The sequence below is a fragment of the Muntiacus reevesi genome, chromosome 2 (genome assembly GCF_963930625.1).
Source record: "Muntiacus reevesi chromosome 2, mMunRee1.1, whole genome shotgun sequence".
Lineage (NCBI taxonomy): Eukaryota > Metazoa > Chordata > Mammalia > Artiodactyla > Cervidae > Muntiacus > Muntiacus reevesi.
Window position 1 is genome coordinate 132,236,939 of NC_089250.1, and position 26,720 is coordinate 132,263,658.

General features: G+C 35.6%; 1 protein-coding gene across 2 annotated transcripts in view; it reads right to left on the reverse strand.

Annotated features, from left to right (window-relative positions):
- Positions 1-5,059: 5,059 nt before the first annotated feature.
- The window catches only part of ATAD1 (ATPase family AAA domain containing 1), a 40,297-nt gene continuing 18,636 nt past the window's right edge, over positions 5,060-26,720 (reverse strand). For both annotated transcript variants that reach the window (XM_065922849.1, XM_065922848.1), the window contains exons 5-10: positions 26,312-26,512; positions 22,402-22,508; positions 16,662-16,751; positions 13,783-13,833; positions 8,406-8,539; positions 5,060-6,748 (exon numbers count right to left, since the gene is read on the reverse strand). In XM_065922849.1, the coding sequence (XP_065778921.1) occupies positions 6,628-6,748; positions 8,406-8,539; positions 13,783-13,833; positions 16,662-16,751; positions 22,402-22,508; positions 26,312-26,512 (704 nt within the window). In that variant the 3' untranslated portion in view covers positions 5,060-6,627. The remainder of the gene's footprint in view (positions 6,749-8,405; positions 8,540-13,782; positions 13,834-16,661; positions 16,752-22,401; positions 22,509-26,311; positions 26,513-26,720) is intronic.

Below are 26,720 nucleotides of genomic sequence, written 5' to 3' on the forward strand. Positions count from 1 at the left end.
AGAAACACCAAATACATGGAAGTGTCTATGATTTGTCTACCTAATGCCATGTTTTATAATTTATATGTCTATTAAAACAAGTCTATTTATAAGGTTGACACCCGTCAGTAGCTAAGAGAGTCGCCAGTTTAAAGTTCCGATTATTAAGTCAGTATTGCTAAGGGACCAAAATGTCTATCAACATGGGCACTGGTGCATCAGTGTGCTGTTTAGTGAAAATCGGGATGGGAACTTACAGCACATCTATTTCAGCATCTCCATTATTGAACAGATAAGGAAATGGAGGCTCAGAAATGTGAGATGACTTCCCTAGGAACATGACAACCTACAGACTTCCTAGTTCCCAAAGTGTTTTCATATGATGCCTAAAACCACCACAGAAGGTATACATTATGATTTCTATTTACAGATAAGGGAACAGATGCCCACAAACATAGAGATTTTGCCCAAGGCTACACTATGCATGTGCTCTTCTCTAGCACACTCTCTCTGTTAATAAGAGTTTCACAACTGCGACTGGAAGCTATAAAGCTGCAAGTGAACTTTTCATGACTTATAATAAATATCTGCACAACTTCTTTTGCTAGAATGTAGAAGAATGCAAAAGACTTTCACTTCCATAGTAATAAAATCCACACAAAAGAAAAATAATACTTTTCTATGAAACTAGCAAAGAACAGGGGATGCAAAGTCTTCTTCATGAACTGACTTCCCGGGAGAAATAAGCCCTTCAGAGGGAGCAGAGCGCCTTAGTCCTTTTTTATACCAGAGTAGACTTCTGAGTCTGGATATACTGTTTGAAAGAGCAGGCCTGCCTTAGATGGGAGACTTTGCAGGCATGAGGAAAGTTCAGTCAACACTCAAGACAGTAGTGATTGAAATCAGGAAAAAACATTTTAAAACAAACTCCTAAGCCAGACAAGTCCCCTTCTCTGGATTGTATAGAGAAAATGGCAGAAGAGGGGTTGGAAGTCTTATACATTCTTCTGGTGACTGAATGCCAGAACCCTGTCAGAACTGAATACAAAGAACGCAAACATCTGAACTGGCAACCCCTCCCACCTCAAATATCACCAAGAACTCCCTGAGAAGGTAGGGGTTGGGCTAAGCCTGGTCTGCTCAGTCTTATTAAAGCTACAGCCCAGACTCACCCTGACTAGACTCTAAGAGAAACGGAATGATCAGTCCTTCAGGCTAACCGACCGTCAGAGGAATGGACTTGTACTTCCTGGAAATAAAACAAAAATCCATGTTATACTTGTCTCCACTGTTCTTTCTTTACACCTACTATCTTGAAAAAAATAAATTAACAAGTTAGAAAAACAATCATCTTGCTGAAGAGTTTGGCATGCCAAGTAGCAATCCATCCCTCATCAAGTGGTAAAACCTATGGGATTGCACCACGCAGTATCTGAAGGCCTGTCCACACAAACTCGGATGTGTGTTACTCGTATGTCCAGCATGCTCACCTGAGTCCTAACGATGCCACCCTTCACTTAGCAGTACAGGTCTTGTGTGACCAGCTGGTCATTTACCTTTTGTGTCTAGCCACATTCTTCACAATATTCCTTTCAATGAAACACCTCTCCTTTTGTAGTTGACCAGTAAATCCAGATACAGTTGACCCTTGAACAAAGTAGGGGATAGGAGTGCTAACACTCTCTATCTACAGTTCCCCTATATCCACCGTTCTAAACCTGCATTCAACCAAATGCAGGTAGCTTGTGTAATACTGTAGTTTTAACTGTTGAAAAAAATCTGAGGATAAATGGACCAATGCAATTCAAACCTGTGTCACTGAAGAGTCAACTCTATTTGTTCTCCAACCATTTAAGTCAAAGGAGTTCCTGAAAGGTCATTCTCTTAAAGCTCCAGGATTGCCAGGAGTGACTTTTTATCTGGGTTTGCACACTTCTAGGATTCTGAAACTTGTGTGGGGCAATTTAAACATTTGGAGTTCATTTAATCTAATAGAGGAATAAAAGCAACTTTCTTAAGAAATTCCTGTTTAAAAAAAACCTGGAGCTTTCAGAGTTCCTAACCTAAGTCTACTTTCTTAGCCTCTGCTGATCTTAAGAGGCTCCTCATATCCTTCAAATAAATCCTTTATCACTTAGGTCAGCTACAGCTGATTGCCTGCAACAGAACCCTAACTGGTACTTTTTATAAGACTGTGACTGTGGCCTAGTGGACAATGCTCATCTCCTCAGACATGTTTGCAAAGGACTTTGCTTACTGGATGATATTCTACCAACCCCTGTTTGAGTATCTTGGTCATTCTTAGAATTTCTGGAAGCTATCCTCAGGACAGTGAGGCATACGCCACTGTGTTCTATTCTCAGCTCCAAATCTTGCATGTCAGTAATTATTTCAATGTTTGGCTCTAGTTTTACCAAACTGTTATGATGTGCAAACCTGTATCCTGAATGCATTCCATACTAGCTCTAACATTCACTGAAACTGTATCCCAAAGGACACAAGCTTTTATCTAAAATTGTTCTCAAGCAGATTGATAACAGTAAATGTAGACAATCACAAAAATATACTCCCAGTTTAGTATTTTGGTAATGAGACCCTTATGCTGCGTTAGTATTAACAGTGTGTACACCAGTGTTAAGAAAGGGTGTTTTGCTTTTACTCACATGCTAAATGGTTTCTTTTAGGTTTGATCTTGTTTGCATTTGGCATCTGTGCTATGCAGGCATACCTAGGACTTTATTGTGGGTTTTGCTGCAGACCATTGCAATAAAGCAAAGCTCAATAAAGTCACACAAATTTTTTGGTCTCCTAGTGCATAAAAAAAGTTATGTTTACACCATACTGTAGTCTACTGAGTATATAATAGCATTATATCTAAAAAAGCAATGTACATACCTTTAAAAGTACTTTGTTGCTAAAAATTGCTAACCATCATCTGACAATGTGGGGTTGCCACAAATCTTCAATTTGTAAAACAAATAAAAGCACTATCTGTGAAGCACAACGAAACAATGCGTGTACTTTTATCTTCTTCTCAATACAAGAACCTACTGTATACCATAGGGAATTATATTCAAAATCTAATAATAATAAATAATGGAAAAGAATCTGAAAAAGATTTTATATACCTACATATACTTACATATATAAGATATGTATGTATATGTAAGTATATATATATTTATATATATATATATAAAATCATAAGTGTATGTGTGTATCTGTATCACTTTGCTGCACATCTGAAACTAACAACAGGAATGTAAATCAACTATACTTCAATTGAGAGAGAAAGAGAGTGAGTGCTGTAAACTTTGAGATGATTAGTAAACTATCTTTGGTAACTAAGTTGATAATGATTTTGGTAATGAGAGCTCTCTACTCATTCTGTCAGCTTTAAAAGGAATGATTCTGTGGCTTTATCTGAGGCTTCTAATTGGTGCTGGGATTTTAGTCTTGCAAGTTACATGCTTAGCATATTAGAATTCTAGTCAATATTCTGACACTGACCTTAAGAGAAACTAAAACAGGAATTACAAAATATATACATAATCCAATTCATTTCCTTTATCCAGAAGCTGTAACATTTGTCTACAAATAAAACAACCAGTTGAAAAACAAATTCCTGCTGAGGAATGTGTTTATTCAGGCACACTCAATGCTTGAGACATCCGCAACACCAAACCTTCCAGTTATAGCTACCAAGTAACGTTAGGTTTGGAGAAGGCAATGGCAGCCCACTCTAGTACTCTTGCCGGAAATCCCATGGATGGAGGAGCCTGGTAGGCTGCAGTCCATGGGTCCCGAAGAGTCGGACACGACTGAGTGACTTCACTTTCACCTTCACTTTCGTGCACAGGAGAAGGAAATGGCAAACCACTGCAGTGTTCTTGCCTGGAGAATCCCAGGGATGGGGGAGTCTGGTGGGCTGCTGTCTATGGGGTCACATAGAGTCAGACATGACTGAAGCGACTTAGCAGCAGCAGCGCTAGGTTACTGTGATCATATAGGCTATTTAAATTACTCCAATCCAGCTACTGATCACATGGTGAGTTCTGGATCATTCTGTAAGTGGGGGACTGAATGAGAAAGGAGATAAATTGAACAGGAGACACTGAATTGATTCAAATATTGAGTTTCTAAACTCTATTTTAAAAAGGCCAAGGAATAGTTTGAGATACACCAGACTTACCAGAAGTCTTCCAACAATGAGGCTTTTAGAGAAACATCACAGCTGATCATTTCATCTCAATCCCTAGAACAGAGATCTAGGGATATCATGGAAATAGGTTAAGCATGAAGAATGCTCAGAAACTGAGCCTGGCCAATAGATATGTATATCAGTGTGTAAAAGTAATAAAATGTGATAATGAACATTTGAACAATACTATGCCAGGCTCTATGCTAAGTGTCTTATAGGCATCATCTCATTACACACCCCAAGAGTGCCACTGTCACACCATTTTATAAATGAGCAACAGTTAGATGATTAGTCCAAGGATACAGTTAATTAATGGAGAGTCTGCATTTAAACTCAGGCAATCTAACTCTAGATCTAGTATTTCTGTTACCCAAAGTGAAATATACCTTAGAACTTAGAATCCAATGCATGCCAAAAGCTTATGTCAAATATGTCCATAGCAGAAGAATCTATTACATAACACCAAACATTCTTTAAAAGCATATAATAAGGTTTCCTCAGTTACTTTAAGACACTAAGATACCTAGATGAGTCATGTGGTGTTGGCTTTGTGGTGTTGGTTAGTGTATTTCTCTAACTTCATCTGATGATTAAAACTATGATAAATTTAACTACTACTATTGGTTATTCTGAATTTAAAAGAAGATAAAAGAACATGAAGAGAGGTATATTACCTCTATTTTTGATCAATATGCCATCAAAATTAAAATTAAATGACTACTAAAATAAAATACTAGAACAAAGTAATAAGTTAGATACTAGAATGTATGCTATAAAAATTACACAGCAAGATGAAAATAGTCTAAGGGCAAGTTTTATAAACCAAAGCAACACCAGAAAATTTTATGTAACTGAAATAAAGGAGTAAGTACAGAAAACTCAATTAAGAGGGACCTCTTTATTGCATATTTATAAAATAATAATATAATAGTTATTAAAAATGAGGATGAAATATTTTATTTTTGGTATTTTGTGTTTTGCATCAATTTTTCAATCATCTTCACAATTTTTCAAAACTTGAACCTCTGCCCCACCCATCATTCAAAGAACAAATGATGAACAAACTATCCAATGGGTTCTTGTGAGAGACTTATTAAAAAAGAAATTAATGAATAACTCATAAATAACAACAGAGTTTTCAAAGAAATACAATAAAAACAAAAATTCAGAAGGCACCTCAAGATCATACCGTACCATCTTCCTCATGCTTGTGTTTTAAGTGCCTATAACAGAATTCTGGTTAGTGACATTTTGGACAAAATGTGTCATCTATTGTGCACATAGCATCAAACGATTACAGATACAATAGGCGGATTCTGATGTGTGTATCTGTACTAAGCAGGGCATAATTTATAATCTGCTAAGAAAACAAAAAGTCTGGATTACAAAATGGGTATTTTTAGCACATTTAGTAACAGCTAGTTTTAAACTATCATTTCATTTTTGATGACCAAATTATATTTGACATAATTAAGGAACATATATTTTTAAAATATTGAAAACCCATGGTTATAACAGAACTGTTACATTAAACAAAGAAAGGAAAAGTCACATACATGGGCTGAATGGCGCTGAGGTTTTTCAAAGCCATTCTTTTGTGAGGCTTTTAGCCCACCTTTACATATATCAATAAAAAAAGTCTCTACTCAGCATGCTTGCAGCAAGAGGTGAAATTGGTGTTGATCACACAACTGCCTGATAACCATTCAGTGCTGATCACTGAACAAGCATTTTTATTTAATTATCCCGACAACCATAATAGTGCCACATCTAAGTTTCTGATGTCACTGACTTCAACTATACAACTCCAGAGAAAACACTCAACTTAAAAAAAAAAAAAAACCTGAAATAAGTGACAACTAGAAATGGCTGAATCATTGTACCTTTTAGACACAACCATTAATCTTAGTTTTGCTATATGCTATTTGGTACTTTTTGATTCAGTGGTTGGGATAAAAAAAAAAAAGTTTCTGTATTCAAACCTATCTACAGAATGTCAATATAAAATGTGTGAATATATACATTTAATACACACACACACACACACACACACACACACACACACACACACATACACACACTCTCACATATCTAGAAATCACATAACCAGCACTTAACCACATCTCCAATTCTCACTAATGACTCAGTAAATCATTTGTTACCTTAAGACCAGCTTAGACGCTATAAGGCTGCAACATATGGCTAAAGAGGTCAAACACAAGCACCCACAGTCAGGCTGATTAAATTGTTCCTCCTCATGATTTTTCACAAGTAGTAATACCATTTATATAACAACTATGTCTCAATAACTTATAATTCAGAGTATAAAACCAGTGTCATGAACATAAAACTCTCTCACTGTTGAAAGAACACTCCTCCTTATTTCCACTAATGATAAGAGGGTACACCAAACTAGTCATGTTGAACTGTACAAATGATCTTTACTCTTAATCTAAACAAACGTGTGTTAAAACATTCTGAAATGCTGCATCCTTTGACTTCTTCATCTTTTCAATTGCCCGATGCAGGTCCTGTTGTTGCACAGGTCGAATTTCATCTTCATCATGGCTAAAATGTAAAAAAAAAAAAAAAAGACAAAAACAAAACAACCCACCAATATTCAAATAGCTCCAAAATACATCTCTTGGTAAATATTTTACCAAGATTAAAAAATGAAGTCTCTTTCCCATCCAAAACCCCCCAAACAACCACAATTAACAGCTTAAGGAATTAATCTACAGATAAGTATCTAAAAAAATTTTTAGAAACACTGACTGCCAAGAGGTAGAAGCTTAAATGGCTGACTATAAATATTATAGCTTGGTTAAAATCAAACACTTTACACTAAGAATATATAAGTGTGAAATTTGATCTAAATAGGATTATAATTCTAATGAGTGAATAAAAAATTATTCCCATGAAAACTGGAATTAAAAAGTAGCAGTTGTAGGTATCTATTATTCATGTATGTGTTTACCTTTGACGAACTGAAACTGCTATTAATAAAAACCAACTAATCTAAGTTCTCCCCACTTCAGTAAGAAGGAAACACAATCCAATATATAATGTCTCCTCTGTCATTTACAAAGACTTAGGAAAAAAAATTCAGGGAAAAAGTTATGATAACCTAAGTGCATTACCCACATTTTTCATACTGAAATGTAACATTTTCAGGGCTTTCAGGACAGTAGAGAAACCATTTTCATTAATGTACTTTAGGCAATAAACAGATGGAGTGACCCTCTCCACGAAGGGGCCCAAGGAAACACTGACGATAGGTCCAGGAAAAACTACAGGTTAAAAGGGTGGCTTTCATGTGAACCTTTCTATACCAAGAAACCTTTTTTGGCAAAGCTTGCTATGGCAATACAGTGTAAGTAAATGCATGAATAAGACAGGCAAATCCAGGTCACTTGGAGCGACAGCCTCAGGGGATGGACAGGGAGACTGAGAAGCAATAGGGCAAGAGCTACAGAGCTCACCCACACCAGCCCCAGCGCACACTGGTTTGCTGAGTCACAGAAATTCTTCCTTAGAAGGTTGATATTTTGCACAGGGGTTTAGAAATGTTCAGTGTTACACCAGTCTAGGGTGAATGACCTTATGGGAAACACAGGACACTGGTTTATCAGAGCTGAGCTATTCCAGTTCACTAATAAAGCTGGTACAAAATTGGTTTCTGAAACTCAAGATACTTTGAAACTGGTTTCAAGTGAAGTTTGCTGCTGTCACAAATGACTTCTTTTTATACTAAATACATTATTAACAAGTTGAAGTCTAGTCAGCAGCAACGTCCCCATAGATGTGAAATTTCTGGAAGACAAGATACTCATTTCCACATGAAATGAAATTTAAAAATTTAAAAAACAAAAGCAATCTAGGGATATCAGAGTAACAGTTTTCATGGTAGAGATGGGCAAGCCTACATTTCTGTGAGCTTGATGTAACCCAGTTCATGGATGTTCAGAGAAATTCAGTTTTTACTTCCTCTTCATTCCAGATACTCCCCATAACCACCCTCCCTTGCAAATTCATTTCCAGAACCCCTTTCAGAAAAAAGGCAATAAATAAAGTTGGTCAATTTTTTATTTCAATTTATCTTTTCACTTCATAAACAGAACTGGTATTATAAAGCAAAACAGAAGACCTAACCTAACCTTTTAATAACCTAAAAGCTCTAAAAGGGTCTGACAAATATTAAGAGATGAACTCTAAATACACATACCTTTCTTCCGATGTAGAATTAACATATTCTCTGACACAGAGGAGGGCAGCATCTCGACACATTTCTTTTAGGTCACTGCCTGAAAACCCATCAGTTTCCTGGGCAACTTCTAGCAGGTCCACATGCCTATCCACCTTAAACAAACATAAAACATACTTTAAAAACAAATATAAAATACAAGACAAAAGATATATCCAAACACTTCTTAGAATTAAAGAAAGTTAAAGCATACTGGAACAGCAAGGGAGGAGAATCATTAGAAATTTTCAGTTCTAGAAGTTTTCTTCTTTTAACCATAAAAGTTTAAGATTTGAAATCTACTTTTCAATAATTGTCACCATGACCAAAACTGAAATAAGTCTCACGAGATACTTCACAGAGTGATGGGGAAGAACAGGCATTCAAATACTGTTGGGTTGACTTTGGTACCTCTTAGGAAGGTCCCACCTTCCTAAGAGGTGGGACACTTTTCTATAATATAGTCAACATACATGGCAAACAGCCCGGATCATTAAGTCTTGAGTCCATTACAAAAATCATATTCCACTGACACATTCTAACCCTCATTTGAACTGTCATGCTGTGGTATTCTATTCTACTTCCTCAACACTCATTCAGCACCTATGGTTTTGCTCCCCAACTAAGCTTATATAGTGAAGCTAATACAGTGATCCTCCTGGGCATATAACAGACTTATAATTAAGCATATATGAAGATTAAGAAGAGAAAGTAAATAGTTAATTATAGTAACTAACATGTAATAAATGATTCTTATGTGTCATTTACTGTACTAAGTACTTTATATGGATTATGCTCATTTAATCCTGTCAGGGAGGCATTCTCATTTTTAATTTCAAATAGTAAAACCTGTAGAGGTTAAATAAATTGCCCAAGGTCACACCACAGACACAGCCAGCATTTGAACACTGTGCAGAGAGATCCAGCTGTATTTCTCCCCCCACCTAGCTAACCATTTCTCTTAACATTTACTTTCCCCAAGTTGATATGAAATGCCATCTTTATCTGTTACTAAATTCCCATTTGTCTTTGTGGAAAACTCAGTGTAAGTTAAGAGTAGCAACTCTGCACAAGGACAAGAAGAGACTTGGAGGTAAGATGACATGGAGTCTACTGTTAATTCGGCAACTGTGACTTCACATGGCAGTGTTCTCATTCCTAAATGTGGAGATTAAATAAAGAGAAATCACATGCTCATATACTCTCTGATAAAAAGAAAACTGAACCCACAAGGGAGGTGTGAAGTAAGAAAGGAAAATGGTAAACTATATACAGATAAATGTAAATAAGTTAATATATAGACAGTAATAATAATCATTTAATTTGGTGGCGCTAGTGGTAAAGAACCTGCCTGCCAATGCAGGAGCCATAAGAGATGTGGGTTTGATCCTTGAGTTGGGAGGATTCCCTGGACGAGGGCAAGGAAACCCACTCCAGTATCCTGGCCTGGAGAATCCCATGGACAGAGAAGCCTGGCGGGCTATGTTCCACAGAGTCACACAGAGTCGGACGTGAATGAAGAGACTTAGTATGCAGGCACCTAGAGAACTAAGTACACTAGAAAAGCACGTGTGACTTTCAAATGGCTAGAGGAAGGGGCGAAAAGAATGAAGAACACAAGAGCAACGCTGAAGAATGAAGGACTGGGGCGGAGGTAGGGCAACTGGAAGGTGGGAGCGGAAGGTGTGGGTGGGGTGAGAGTGGGGGGAGTCCAAGGAGGAAAAAAAGCTTAATAAATGGAAAGCACTAAAATAGGAAAGAATGAACCCAAATTTATCAACAATCACCACGAACACAAACAAATCATTACATAATGATAAAAAATAATTCACCAGAAAAACAGAACAAATGGACAAATCTACAATAAAACTGGGAGGTCTGTTACTTAACATCTTACGTACTGATACATCAGAGTCAGTTCCTAGGACTAGTTATAGTAATAGTTAGAATCCATGATACACTGTACAAATGCAAAAGTTGACAAACTTATTACAAGAATTCCATGTACTTCGGATATTAGTCTTCTGTTGGTTACAGGGTTGCAAATATTTTCCCAGTGGCCTGTTCTTTCACTTTGCTCCTTTTATCTTGTCTCAACTCTGATTACAGTCAGACTTTTCTATTCTCTTTGTAGTTTAACTTTTTTGTGTGTCTCAGGAACTCTTTTTTACATGTGTACTTAAGAAATCAGACACACTAGGATGTAATTTCTCTATAGTTTGTAAAAGTGAGAAAGGAAAAAAAGCTACACAAATATACCTATACATGTATTATGTATCTATCCACACATATTTACGGACGATCCACACTACCAACCTCAGGACAGTGCTGAGAGCTCTCTACAGCGGGCTACCAATGACGGTGTAGCAGGGGAGACAGGGGAGGGGTGGGTATGAAGCAAAATATGTAAGATCACCTTTTAAGTCCAGGTGCTAGATTTAAAGTTATCTGTGTATGTGTTTACAACAAAGGATCTTCCAAATTATTCTTTGAGATGTTAAATATTAGTTGTCTTCCTCCTTCAAACAATCAACACCTCCACCCTATCCTTTGCCCACTCATTTGCTGATTCACACTATGCTCTAACCACTCACAAATCTTGTTCATGGCAGGGTTAAAATGTCACAAAGATGAGCAAAACAAGTATAAGAAAATAATAAAAAGAAGATTCCATTCACTGAGGGAGCAAGATTACTAAGATAGCCTTTCATAAAGGTTAAAAGAATGGTTCTATCACTACTTTGCTATGTAAACCTGTGTAACTTATTTTATGTAACTTCTCTGTATTTTGGTTTCCTCAACTATAAAATAGTATTAATATGCACTGCTTAGATAAACTGAAGATTAAATAAAACTATGTATCACCACAATACATGGCACACAGTAAGCACTGTAAAAGTAGCCCTTTTTATTTTAAGATCATGGCTCTAGACAAACCATGAAGTAGTGAGAATTATTTTCATTAGGCAAGTATGAAAGAAATTCCCAAGTTAAAAAAGGTTTTGAATAACAGGAGCAAAACAGGAAGAAATTAACGAACTACCAAAAAAGCTTGAAAGAATAGCACTTATCTGTGTACAGTTATTCACTATATTTAGCATTGGCTGTCCACTGCATGGTAATCCAAGCATCTTATATAAATACACATTTAATATAAATTATCAAACCAATTCTATGAGATTGTTGACATCTTCAATTTCTGAGTGAGAAAATGAGGCATAGAGATGCTAATGGTATTTGCCCAAGGTCACACAGTAGGAAATGGTTAAGCCAGAATGGAATCCTCAAGTGTCTCTTCTAAACCCATGATTGTTAAATTTCCACTGTTACAGAAAATATATACATTCAGGTTAGTCCGTATAGGGGGGAAAAAAAACATTCTTACTGTAGGGTCGATGTGATACTTTATTAGGTATAAATGTTATTCGTTCTAATTCTTTCATACTTAACATTAAGCCAGAACCAGTATATCTTTTTTAAAAGAGTGAGCTGTATTAAGGATCTATATCAATAAGGAATGTGAAAGACAAAAATGGTATCATTTCAAAAGCTTCATTTTTTTCTTCAGAGAAGAAAAAACTCAAAATATAAGTCTATTCGTATGTTTGCATCAAAAACTCTAATTCTGCTCAGGAATGAATAAGCATGATAGTGCTCATCTTATTAAATAAATTTGTATGCTACTGATTTGAAGCATCTTTTAGCACAATGAATTTTTTTTCATATTCTATTAAACAATATGCCTTCAGCATAGAAATAGCTAGTAGGAAATCAGACATTCCCATGTCAGCAATTATCCAGAGAGCATTCATATTCTGCATCATAAAACTGACTATAAAGACTCATCTTCTGTACTTTCATGAGTAAGAAACAGAATGCTAAAAATTTCCTGTACCAATGACAAACCTAATTCTAAAAGAATTTCCAAAGATACTACAGTTAAAAAAGGCAGAATGCCTATCATGTTGGCACAAAGTTCCATAACATTTGCTGGCAAGGCTACAGGGCAAGAGGCACTCTAACACTGCTGGTATAAAAGAGTAAATTGTGGGGAGGGAGGTGGGAGGGGGGATCAGGATGGGGAACACATGTAAATCCATGGCTGATTCATGTCAATGTATGGCAAAAACCACTACAATAATGTAAAGTAATTAGCCTCCAACTATTAGAAATAAATGGAAAAAAAAAAAAAAAAAAAAGAGTAAATTGGCATGAACAAATTTGGCAACCACTACCAAAATTTTAAGTGCTTCCCAGGTGGTGCTAGTGGTAAAGAACCCACTTGCCAGTGCAGGAGACATAAGAGATGTGGGTCCAATCCCTGGGTCAAGAAGATTCCCTGCAGGAGGGCATGGTATTCTAGAGAATCCCATGGTATGCCTAGAGAATCCCATGGACAGAAGAGCCTGGCAGGCTATGGTCCATAGCATCACAAAGAGCTGGACATGACTGAACTGACTTAGCATAGACACACCAAAATTATAAATATCATACTCTTTGATCTAGTAATTTTTTTCTGGGAAATTCACCCCACTAATGCTTCTGGCACAAGTGTCAAATGACACATGTACAAGGTAATTCGACGCAGCATTTTAGTAACAGTGAAAGACCAGAATCAACCCAAAGGTCCTTCAGTGTGGCACTGATTAAATAAACTATGGTATACCCATACAATGGAACCCTATGCAGTGCAAAGGAAAAAAGAGAACAGAATGAGGAAACCATATGCTCCTATGGAATCTCAAAGATTAAGTGAAAAAAAGCAACACATAGAACACTGTATATGTTTTATTAATATGGCTAACATAGAAAAGGGGAGAGGAGTAATAGTATATTCTATGCTTGTACAGGCATAATGCCATCTGAAAGAATACATAAGAAACATTAAGAGAGAAATGAGACTTTTCCCTGTATATCATTTAATACATGTATTTTAATTTTTGAAACATGTGACTGTACTATTTTTAAAAACCTTAAATACAAATTATTAAAGGTTATGATTATCATATATTTTTAATTCTAATTCTCAACTTCAAAAAGTATTGCAATTAAATGAAAAACAAAACCTCCCTATACTTCTCTGTAAAAACAAATGTATAAAACTTGAAACTGGTCTGAAAAATATCAGAGGATTTTAATCTACAGATATGAAAACACATGGCTATTTAAAAAGCCTTTAATTACCTTTAATTAGTTCAAAATGCCATGGTGATTGAGTTATATGAGCAGCCAAGAGTTCTACAGTAATTTACAAGTTCAAAACTACATTATTCTCAGGTTCCTTTTTCATTTCTAAAATGATTATATGAACATAATTTTTTATTTATAGGGTGGGGAAAAACTGTAATTTGCTACTTACATTTTCATTTTTCAAGATGAGTTTCAGGATTGCTTCTCTTTGTTTCAGAGCCTAAAAGCAGAATAATTTTCAATTAGCATGAAAAAAATAAGGATCAACTAATTTTGCTAATATTTCTTCCTTTCCTTGTAAACTACCCAATACCTACCGGAAATGACAGAAACTCTGACAGGTCATGGAAACTTTTGACTAAAGCAAGGTCTAATTCTAGACTCTAGAGTAATCATTTGTGGTTCTTGTACTGAACTGTAACTTCTTATTCTGAATCCCCAGTGCCTAGCACATGCCTTGAAATGTTTTTCAAGGGGGTAAATGACCAATGTCTTTCCTCTATAGCGCTACAAATCTCCTTTTCTTCATTTAGGAAACTTCTGAAAACTCATTACTGCCATAAGATTTTTACCAGTAACTGGAAGAGATGGCAAGAATACCTGCTTGGTTCTTCCATTCAACATGTAACTTCCATGATCACTGATTTGTGTTAGTGAATTTTCTTTAGTGTTGACAGTGATGTGTTTATATGCTTGTACGCTTCTGCCTCCAGTGATGCTGCCTAATACTGTACTAGGAACAGGAGGTTTTAAAAGAATACCTTACATAAATAGTAAATACAAGTGCTTTTAAAAATTACTGTGGCTGAACTCCTGCCTATTCCCACAACTGCTTAAAAAAAAAAAAAAAAAAAAAAGGAGAGCCAGTTACCAGGAGTATCAAATTAAAGGATGTGAAAATAAAAACCAAACTCCTGTTTCTGTAATTCAACTGTGTTAAGTATGAAGGTTAGTTTGGTATGTTATGTGATCACCAATAATCTGTTAATCAACATTTAACTTGGAAAGGAATTTTAAGGTAAGGTTAATCATATACTTTGATATCACAGTTATGCATAAGAAAAAAAATTACCCTATAAAATGTGTGTGTGTGTTCACTAAAAACAGAATGAAAGGGAGATTAAAAAATCCCAGTTTCTGCATTAAAAGTATACAAATTTATGTCAAACTTAATAAAATGTGTTACATGACCCATTCTGAACTCACACAGTAAATATATTAAACTTACAACTTTAGCAAAGGCTACTTTACAGGCTGTTGTACCCTATGTTCTATTCTACTACTGTACATCAAAACCCTTTGCTTGCTATTAGACTACAAACAGAGATTCTATCAATGTAATCTTCACTTTCAGAACCACTGAAGTGAACTAATTATATCTAAAAATATTCTGATGTTCTGGTAATAAAATAAGATCACATATCTTGTAGGAAGCATATAAAGGTCATCTAAACCTTCAGCAGTCAACCCTTTCCGCCTCATAACCACTGGTTTTCCTTGGCACCTTCTAACTGAACTATCCCCAGAAGTCTCCATTAAATACGTGCTTCCACACCTCCCTGCCTTTATTCACTTTGACAGAAAAGCATTTCCTTGCTTCAGTTCAGTCCAGTCACGTCCAACTCTTTGCGACCCCATGAACCGCAGCACGCCAGGCCTCCCTGTCCATCACGAACTCCCGGAGTTCACCCAAACCCATGTCCATTGAGTCAGTGATGCGATCCAACCATCTCATCCTCTGTCGTCCCCTTCTCCTCCTGCCTTCAATCTTTCCCAGCATCAGGGTCTTTTCAAATGAGTCAATTCCTACCATCCTTCATCCTTCAAGCCCAGCTGGATTCTGTAAGTTTCACTAACTCCTCAGACAGAATTATTAGTTTTCATCATCACTTCAGGTCCTTGCAGTTGGTTACACGTACCTTTGTAAAGTACATATTACATTATTTATTTTTGTGTCTGGCACCCCCCTGCAATACAGAGTTCTTTTAGGACAGGGGCCACATTCTTATTCATCAGAACCTAGTGGGTAACTGACATACAAGTTCAATAAATATTAATCAAATTTTCCAGTCTCCTGTATCACATTAAAAAATCTCTCCACTGAATTATCAGGTAAATTCTCTAATAGACTGCCTAAGTAAATGCATACCGTCCAGAGGAATCAGAGGTTGTAGCTGCAGCAAACAGTTGATCAGATCAGAGTAATTTTATAGAGACCACAGCTACCAATTTTAGATAACCATGTTTACTGCGACAAACTGTTAGGTTGAAGAATATAAAATAGGGCAAAATTTTCAGGCCAGAGATTTTAAATTTGAAAGGAGTGACAGTGGAAGTTCTAAACAGCAATATATACATGTAACATGCTAATTGAAAGCTGCATACAGTCTAGTACTAACCCTGCTTGTTTTTTCTTTTTTTAATCTAAAAGCAAACAAAATTCAAGATTTGGGGATTCTGTGTAACAGAGTAGCAAAAAAGAGTGCTAGAAGTTACAACTGGATCAATACCAATCTCAGATTTTCATTCTTATATTAAAGTGCAATATCGTACTTACTGGTTAATCATTAATCCTGTCAGAGGAAAGCACCAATTACAACTGCTAATAATTAATCAAATAAAGAGCAGATGTTCTCCCTGTCCAGCCTTCTGAACAGAACAGTTCTTTAACCCTAAAACCCCTAATTATATCCTATCCTAAAACAAATCTATAATTTACATTTTCTTAAGTATTTTCCACGGATAACTTGCTACATCCTAAAGAAAATCACTAACATGTCTAGGGAAACTTGAGGTAATTCTATACATCAAAGAGACACAAATGTATACAGATGTAAACAACACTGATCTTCAAAGACAGTAAAAAATCAAGAAAAGGAATAGAAAGGACAACAGTAATTATGGGGTTCTTGCTCTATTCCTTCCCTGCCTGTGATCAACAATAAGTCTTATTTTTTTAATCATTCCCTTCCTGAAATCACAGATAAAGATCTGCAAAAAAAAAAAAGAAAGAATATTTAACTGTTCATAACAATCAAGCCCACTTACAGGCTGGTTGATATGGAATCTCGTGGGCATTCTCCTCATTATAGCTGAGTCCAAATCTTGAGGACGATTAGTAGCTCCCATCACTATGACCTAAATATATAAAGAAAACAAAGCTATTAAATATACCAATAATACTCCTTTTAGGTTGTTACTACTAGGGCTTAGAAGATATAGAAAATTACGTGGGGCTTATACTAAATCTTATATAAGAAATCTGTTTTAATCCAGTATTACTCAAATATTTATAGATACAAATCAAAGTTAATCCTAAATAGATCAAATGATAGCAAAGCTGGTAAGACTGTTGCATTTCACCAGACTTCTAGTAACTAAAATAATGTACTTATTCAGTTATGAAGGGATTATAAAAATTTTAAAAAACCTCCTGTATTTTGTAAAATATGGTTACTTGATCGCTACATGTTGAATAACTGAAAGCTATTTATGTTCACAGCTTGGCAGTATATGTGACAGAATAATTCAAGTCCTTTAATAATATTAAGGAGAGAATCATTTCCCTACCAGAGTCTGAGGATTCCAGTAATAGTAATAGATATACCCTGTATTTTTTCCTCTAGAATTCATCATTTCATGGCACTACCAGCACTGCAGGTGGAATCTTCTTAATAATAATAGAACCTCAAGCAATCCAACTTTACACAAGGCAATAAAATAAAAGCAGACATCAAATGCTGGGTAGAATATTAAAAAAAAAAAAAAAAGAAAAAAAAAAAACCAAATTGCTGGCACCCTGCCAGCCTCTGAGTCTATGCCACTTATAAAGGATATAGAGATGAAAAATCAACACTAATAAAGACAAAGATATATAAAACAATTTAATTTCTCAAGAGCAAATATTACTGCTATTATTGATATTTCTGTATAATAAAATAAACACATACATCTGCTTTCTAATTTTAGTATATGTGCTGCCGAAGCGAGCACTACATCTGCTTTCTAAAATGAAATTTATTGGTATTCTAATGAAAACTTTTATTTCAGCCTAAGATGTTGGTGATGGACAGGGAGGCCTGGTATGCTGCGATTCATGGGGTCGCAAAGATTCTTGTTGGACACGACTGAACAACTGAACTGAACTGAATTGAAGATGTCTTAGGTTTTTGAAACAGTCTGAAATCTAACTCCAGAACATGTTGAAAAATCCACTAAGTTTTATATTCTACTTCTACTCTTTACATTTCATGTCACTCAACAGCCAAATTACTTTCAATTAACCAGGAGAGACTGCCATCTACAGGGAAAAAATATAAATACAAATTTGAGAAAAAGTCCCAAAACATAATACAATTTTATAGTTGGTTTAACTGGTCCTCAAGTCAAAATATTAATGCTCTTACCTGTTTCTCTTTATTGACTTTCTACAACTCTATAAAATTAATAAGGAAAATTTCTACCAAATGTAAAACAAAATTTATCTTTAGAAGTGATCAAATGAGTTTGTTTTGTATATGAGCAAAGATCAACATTAAGTACATTTTGAGATAAAGTATTCATAAGATATTAAAAGAGAGATTCAAAGTGACATGGAAGCTTGTTGAAGATGGACCCTATTAAGTTGGGAATCACAAAAATCATTGTGGTTGAGGAAGTACCCAGAAAAAACTCAAAAGGCGGCTGAAATTTGAGAAATATTCTCGGTAAACAAACTGCCTAAAACAAAAGCCCACTATGAAAGATGAAACCTTAAAAATTAGGATCAAGGAATACAGATAAATCTAGCACAACATGGTCTAACGAATACATGTAAGGTAATAACAGATACTCATGATGAAAAGCAAAGCAAGAGTGACTGACATTACTTAAAGAAGCAAATTTTAAGGGGCACAACTGATAACATTTACATGTATATTAATTCTAGTGCAGATAAGCTAAAATTTAAAATGGGAAGCAACAGCAATTTTTTAGCATTTATGTAGCAAAATTAATGCACGTTTTAGGTATTAGTTAGACTTTAAAAAATCTTTAAAACAAATATTAAGAAAAATTTTTTTATCGTTTCACATTTAAAACAATCAAATCTAAATATATGTCTCAAAAGTTGAACTATGTCAATTAATCCGCTAAAAACAATGTTATTTTTGTGTCTCATGTATTTCAAGATGAAGAATATGTCATCAACCAACTTGGATTTCCAGTAGTAGTGACAGGTTTAATGGGGTCATGCAACTATTTTTGTTTCCTTTGTGGCAAAAACAACACCATGGGGCTCTGGATGAAGCGGCTCTGAAGTATACTTCATCCAAATACTATTATTTCCTTGGTTTTAAAACTATACTCTGATAACATATAACATTAAACTATTTTCTCTTACAGGGGCTAACTATTCAATTCTCTGCATACTATAAATACTAATGCTTAGGAGGATAATTAGTTTTTGGAAACCTGCACACCAATCTCATTGAATAGATTTACCAGAACCAATTATTAATAAATATTATTTCTATTAATTCACCTAAATTTATCTCTGTTGTGCTTTCTTCTCTAATCATCCAACATTAAAGGCAATTTTCCCTCAAAATGAAATTATATTTTCATAAAAGGGACTTCCCTGGTGGCTCAGATGGTAAAGAATCTGCCTGCAATGCAGGAGACCCAGGTTCAAACCCTGGGTTGGGCAGATCTCCTGGAGGAGAAGCTGGCAACCCACTCCAGTATTCTTGCCTGCAGAATTCCATGGAAAGAGGAGCCTGGGGGGCTATAGTCCATAGGGTCGCAAAGAGTCAGACACGGCCGAGTGACTAACCAAAGTGATGTAGAAGGAGGATATGGGGCTTAATTTTATTCCTGAGAATTATGTATCTCAGGACTTTTGAACTGCGGTAATGTGACAAAGAAGATCCTTAAACTCTCTGGCTACAAAACATATAAAAATTAATAATAAAGTATTTAAAAAAAAAACCCTCAAATTAAACAATAAGTCTGCAAAAAAGTAAAGGAATTAAACTGACAGGTTTATTTATCAGTAGAGCCTATTCATATAGTGGAGGTGAGCAAGGGCAGAAGTTGACTGCATACCATATGGACATGAACAGACCTGAGACAGTGGGGTGTGCTGGACATCTGACAGGCCAGAGGGCCTGATAAGAGAGCATCCTACATAAAGCTGGGGCTCATAAAGCACTATGGCCTGAGAAAAATGGTGAAAAATTAGGAAACCTATTCAGCAGAGTCAAGCCTCGGTTCTTGGAAAGACATATAAACTTACACATATAAACATATAAACATAAACAGCTACAGTAATCAAAACAGTATGTTACTGGCACAAAGACAGATTTATAGATCAATGGAACAGGATAGAAAGCTCAGAAATAAACCCACACACCTATGACCAATTAATCTACAACAAAGGAAGCAAGAATATACAATGGAGAAAAGACAGTCTCTTCAATAAGTGGTGCTGGGAAAACTGGACAGCTTCATGTAGGAGAAAGAAATGAGAACATTCTCTAACACTATACACAAAAATAAACTCAAAATGGATTAAAGAACCAGATGCATAAAACTCTTAGAGAAATACACAGGCAGAACACTGACATAAACTGCAGCAGTTCTGGGTCCACCTCCAAGAACAATGAAGATAAAAACAAAAATAAACACATGGGACCTAATTATTAATTTCCAAAATAAACAAACAGCTTATGTAGTTCAATATCAAAATAATAAACAACCTAATTAAAAAAACAGGCAGAAGATCTAAACAGACATTTCTCTAAAGAAGATAATAAGACATAAGACATAAGACATAATAATGGCCAATAAGCACATAAAAAGATGCTCAAGATTGCTAATTATTTAAGAAATGGCAATCAAAACTACAGTGAGGTATCTATCACTCACATGGGTCAGAATGGCCATCATCAAAAAATCTACAATCAATCAATGCTGGAGAGGGTGTACAGAAAAGGGAACACTCCTACACTGTTGGTGGGAATGTAATTCGCTGCAGCCACTAAGGAGAGCAGTATACAGGTTCCTTAAAAACTAAAAATAGAGCTAACATATGATCCAGCAATCCCACTAGTAGGCATATATCTGGAGAAAACCATAATTTCACAAGATACATTAACCCCAATGATCACAGGAGGACTATTTACAATAACCAAGACATGAAAGCAACTTAAATGCCCAATGATAGAAAACAGACTGATTCAAACTTGGGAAAGAATATGTCAAGCCTGTTACATTGTTACCCTGGTTATTTAAGTTATATGCAGAGTACATAATGTGAAATGTCAGGCTGCGTGAATCACAAGCTGGAATCAAGACTGTCAGGAGAAATAACCACCTCAGATACGCAGATAATATCACTCTAATGGCAGAAAGCAAAGAGGAACTAGAGAGTCTTTTCATGAGGGTGAAAGAGGAGAGTGAAAAAGCTGGCTTAAAATTCATCATTCAAAAAACTAAGATCATGGTACCTGGTCACATGACTTCATTTCAAATAGATGGGGAAAAAGTGGAACCAGTGACAGGTTTTCTTTTCTTGGGCTCCAAAATCACTGTGGACAGTGACAGCAGCCATGAAATTAAAAGACACTTGCTCCTTGGAAGAAGAGTCATAACAAACCTAGACAATATATTAAAAAGCAGAGACATCACTTTGCCAACAAAAGTCCAGATAGTCAAAGCTATGGTTTTTCCAGTAGTCATGTATGAATGTGAGAGGTGAACCACAAGGAAGGTTGAGCACTAAAGAACTGATGCCTTTGAATTATGGTGCTGGAGAAGACTCTTGAGAGTCCCTTGGACTGCAAGGAGATCAAACCAGTCAATCCTAGAGAAGATCAACCCTGAATATTCATTGGACAGACTGATGCTGGAGTTGAAGCTTCAATACTTTAGCCACCTGATGCAAAGAGCTGATCCGCTGGAAAGCACCCTGATGCTGGGAAAGACTGAGGGCAAGAGGAGAAGGGGGCAGCAGAGGAAGAGATGGTTAGATAATATCACTGACTCAGTGGACATGAATTTGAGCAAACTCTCAGACATAGTGATGGACAGGGAAGCCTGGCGTGCTGCAGTCCATGGGGTCACAAAAAGTCGGACACGACTGAGCAACTTAACAACAACAACAGAGGAATGGATAAAGAAGACGTGGTATATACATACAATGGACTATTACTCAGCCATAAAAAGGAATAAAATAATGACAACTGCAGCAATATGGATCTAGAGATTATCATACTAAGTGAAATACTTCAGACAGAATGACAAACATCACATGGTATCACTTATATGTAGAATCTACAATAGAAACCGACTGACAGAACATAGAAAACAAACCATGGATACCAAAAGGGAGAGGTGTGGGAGAGGGATAAAAGCGTTTGGGGTTAACTACACTACTATACAAAAAAATTAAGTGACATAAGAACTGAGAGTCAAGACTAAAGGACTTAGGGTAAGAGTCAAAAGAAATGTACAGAATACTCAGAGCTAGTCACTTCCTTTTCTATGACATAGAAGGTTCTAATACCTGGCTTTTCTCTCTTCTGCTGTATTGTTTTGGGCATTTGGGCAATCTTTTTTAACATTTTACTAAATTATGAAGCCCTCAGAATGGATGAAGACATACACAAATCATATTCTTTCAGATTCTCACCATTTATTGTTAAGTATAATTTATGGAAAAAAAAACCTGTAAAAAAGCCTAACAAACAACTGGACACATTTTCTACCATCATCAACAATAACACAAAGTAAGGCAGACTTCTAATACCTGGCAGCTATGATCAGTATCTAATCCATCCCAGAGACTCATAAACTGAGCTTTCATCATGGCTGTAGCCTCATGATCAGAACTGGAACGGTTTCGTAGAAAGGAGTCTAGAAGAAAAAAAATTGTTAACCTTAGAAATTAACAATAAATGATTTATTCTTTATATAATCTCAAATCATTAATCAAACCCTGGGTTTGGTAACGAGTTTTTACATATAACATCATAAGCACAGTCCATCCAAGAAAAAAGTATAAGTTGGATTTTATTCAAAATGAACTTCCTGTCCTGGGAAAGACATGGTTTAAGAGAAGACAAGCCTCAGAATGGGAAAAAAATATTTTTTTAGAGCAGTTTTAAGTTTAAAGCTGAGCATAAAAAAATATTATAAAACACGTATTTGACAAAAGACTTGTATCCAAAACATATGAAGGACTCTTAAAATTCAACAAGAAAACAACCCAGGTAAAAAAATGAACAAAAGATACGGATAAAGACCCTACCAATGAAGATACACAGACAGCAAATAAGCATATGAAAAGATGTAGCCAGGAGTTTGGGAGGAGTTTGAGAGGGATAAACATGTACAGCACTGGGGATTTTTAGGGTGGTGAAAGTATTCTCTCTGATATTGGGAAGATACATGATATACTTTATCAGACCATGGAACTGTACAACAGAAAACAATGAACCTTAATATAGACTATGGACTTCAGTTATTAATAATAATAATAATGGTTCATTAATTATAACAAATACATCACACTAACACAAAATACTAATAGAGAACTGTTTATGGGGGGTATATGGGCACTGTACTTTCTGCTCAACTTTAAACTTGAAACTGCTCTAAAAAAATAGTCTTTTAGTTAAATTTTTTTAAAAAAGTGTATTATAATATCTGAGATTGTTAAGAAAGAGAGAAAAAGATGCCCCAAAGGATGTACACTCATAGAAAGTATAGACATGAAAAAAATTCTGCTCATCACTATAGGGAGTTAAGGAAGCTTGTCTTTCTATGCCTGGGCTCTGGAGGAAAATACGTACCCCCTGAAAAATTAAAAAACCAAGATCACAGGGGCTCTCTCTCAGGTTTGAAGTCTAAATTCGAACCGTCTTTCAGTCTAAGAACATCCATATTAAGAAATTAGATCTTAAAAGCTCTAAGTAGAAGACACAAAACAACTCTGGATCATTTTAGGCAACACAGAACTCTCATATAAAACCAAGTCATAAGCAATCTAAAGTGAAAAATGACACATGCAAACAAATTACTGTGAAACAGTTAACAATATAAAGGAGAAGTAAAATTTCAGAAAACAGAACAATCCAAAAAACTGTATTATAATAGTATGCTTTAAATTCTGAAGACATAAAAGGGACTGAAATTCTAACAGAAGAGCAAGCCATAGTGAAAACAGCTAAATCTGAAAAATAAATAGAACTTCAAAGGTTAACTTTTAATAGAACACAAACCCAATGGTTATGAGACTAAATACAGCCAAGCAAAGAATTGCTTTTTATAACTTACTCAATGACTGATATCACTTTATGCATCAACAAAAATTTTTAAATATTGCCAAGTAAATTATAATACTAAAAGAAGAAAAAGCCTGGGGCTTCCCTGGTGGCTCAGTAGTAAAGAATCCGCCTGTCAATACAGGAGACATGGGTTCGATCCCTAATTTGGGAAGATCCCACATGCCGTGGAGTAGCTAAGCCCATGTGCCCCAACTACTGAGTCTGCGCTCTAGAGCCTGGGAGCTGCAACTACTGAAGACAGGTGTCACACCTCCTGAAGCTCCCGAGCCCTAGAGCCCGGGCCCCACAACAACTGAAACCACCGCAGTGAGAAGCCTGCACACCACAATTAGAGAGTCGCCTCTGCCTCGTTGCAACTAAAGAAAAGCCCATGCAGCAATGAAGACCCAGCACAGCCAAAAACAAATAAATAAAATTATTTTTTCAAAAAGAGGAAAAAATTCTGCCAATTAAATTGCAACATGATATCCCAATTTCAGAGATATTAAAATATAAAAAACTAAAATAGTGTGTTTTAGAACTGATGAGATACGGTAGAGACCTAGATGCTAAAACTATGGAAATGACTCAAAATTAAGTAGAGTTGAAGAACTCTGTGTGTGTGTATACATATATATGTATATATAATAAAATAGAAATCTTGTAATTTGAATAGCAAGTAGACAGAAAATACAGAGTAAATTACAAAGAAATACTGGGTAATAAGCAGATTTCTCAAAAGCAACAAAAAGATTGATAGACAAAGGACCTCTAACATTAAAATATTGAAAGGAAATATAATTCTGTTATCATTTAAAAATAAAGACACAGAATGAACCCATTTCACACAAAGACAGAAGCGGCTGTACTCACAATCTCTGCTGAAAGAATTTCGACTTCAGAAAGAAGGAACTTAAATCCAGAAAAGGCAGGTTCAAGAAGTAATAGTGAACAAAAAAAGTGGAAAAGTGGACCTCTAAACAAGCAATGCCAATATAAAAATAACAACTAATATAGAAAGTAAAAAATAAGAGAAACTGTTATCAGAAACATGTAAGAGATGAGAGGAGTGATTGGTATTCAAGAGCTCTAGGATCCCTGTATTATTTGGTAAGAGGGGAGAAATAATTAGCCTAGACTTTTAAGAAAAGTAGCTATGCTAAGGGGCTTCCCTGGTGGCTCAGATGGTAAAGAATCTGCCTGTAATGCAGGAGACCCGGGTTTGATCCCTGGGATAGGACGATCCCCTGGAGAACGGAAAGGCTACTACAACAGGGAAAACGGAATAAAAAGAAAAAGCACAAAAGTTCACTAGATTGGTAAATAAAAGGCACACAGTTACGTGGTAAAAATAAATCTGTCAACTGTCAAAAGAAAAGCAAACTGACCACACTCCTTATTAAAGAGTCTCATATTAAATTTTTAAAAAATCTAGCAATATGTTCTCTTATGCAAAATTTAAAGAAAAAAAGAATAAATTGATAAGATACAGAAGGCAAACATGTAACCAAAATACTTCATATCTATACCTCTCTATGTATAATTCTATACAGCTTATTACATATAATAGTAAAATTAATTCAAAGCCAGTATTAACTAATGTAGCTTTATTTAACTAATGTAGCTTTATTTAACATAATGTAACAAAAATGTAGATGATCCATAAAATGTTAAATAGAGAAAAGTTCACTAATATAAAAGTCATGACAGAGAAAGATGATCTATTTATGTTGACAGTCCATATGGCAAGGAGTTAAACTAGATTCCTACTTCACATTATATATTTTAAAAACGAGAGCATTTAAGGAGGTAGTGAGGGATTTGTAAACCAGACACACAAAATATAAATCATAAAAGACTAACAAACGAAACTACATTTAAATATTCATAAAACAAACTATCATAAAGTGAAAAGACAAGCCAGTCTAGAAAATATTTGTAATCATATTAAAACATTATCAAAGAATTACTAAGAAAAACGCAAATAATCCCAAAGAAAAAACTGGCAATTTACAAGCAAGGAAACCTAAATCACTATTCCACTTGCTAAAAAATGCACAAACTTGTACTAGGAAGCAGCAAACACAAAACAATGAAATGATTCTTGCTCTTTAAATTGACATAAATTAATGTTAGTGCCTGAAAAGGGAAGTTTTGGGGAGGAGGATGTAAGGAAACAAACTGTATACTGATGAGAGTAAAAATGGGTATAACCACTTTGAAGAACTGGTGTAACACAGTAATTAACACTAGTGATCCTAATGAAGTTGAAGATGGACACATCACACAATCTGATGGTTCAACTTCTAGGTACCTACCCTGGACAAACATATAAGCAGAAGGAAGCGTGCATGTAAGTCCACTGCACTCTGTTTAGAAAACATAGCATACCTATCTCATCTATAAAGATGATGGATGGCTGTAGCTTTATGGCAAGGGAGAAAACAGCAGCAGCCAGTTTCTGAGATTCTCCATACCACTTATCCGTCAGTGTTGAAGGCTGAAGGTTGATAAATCGACAACCTGCTTCTTTGGCTGTGGCCTTGGCAATCAACGTTTTACCACAGCCTGGAGGCCCGTAGAGAAGCACACCTGGAAATTAACATATTTTATTATCTCCTTTAGGAGAATGAGATTTGCAAGTTTATGGGATAATCAACATAATATTAATTCTGTTCATACTAAAATGCTTCACACATTCATTTCTATTTTTATTACTCTTTTCTTACAGTAGAAAGGAAGGTGCTACATCCTAAGTTTGTGTCAGTGATGACATCTACTTGGGATTACAGCACCCCCA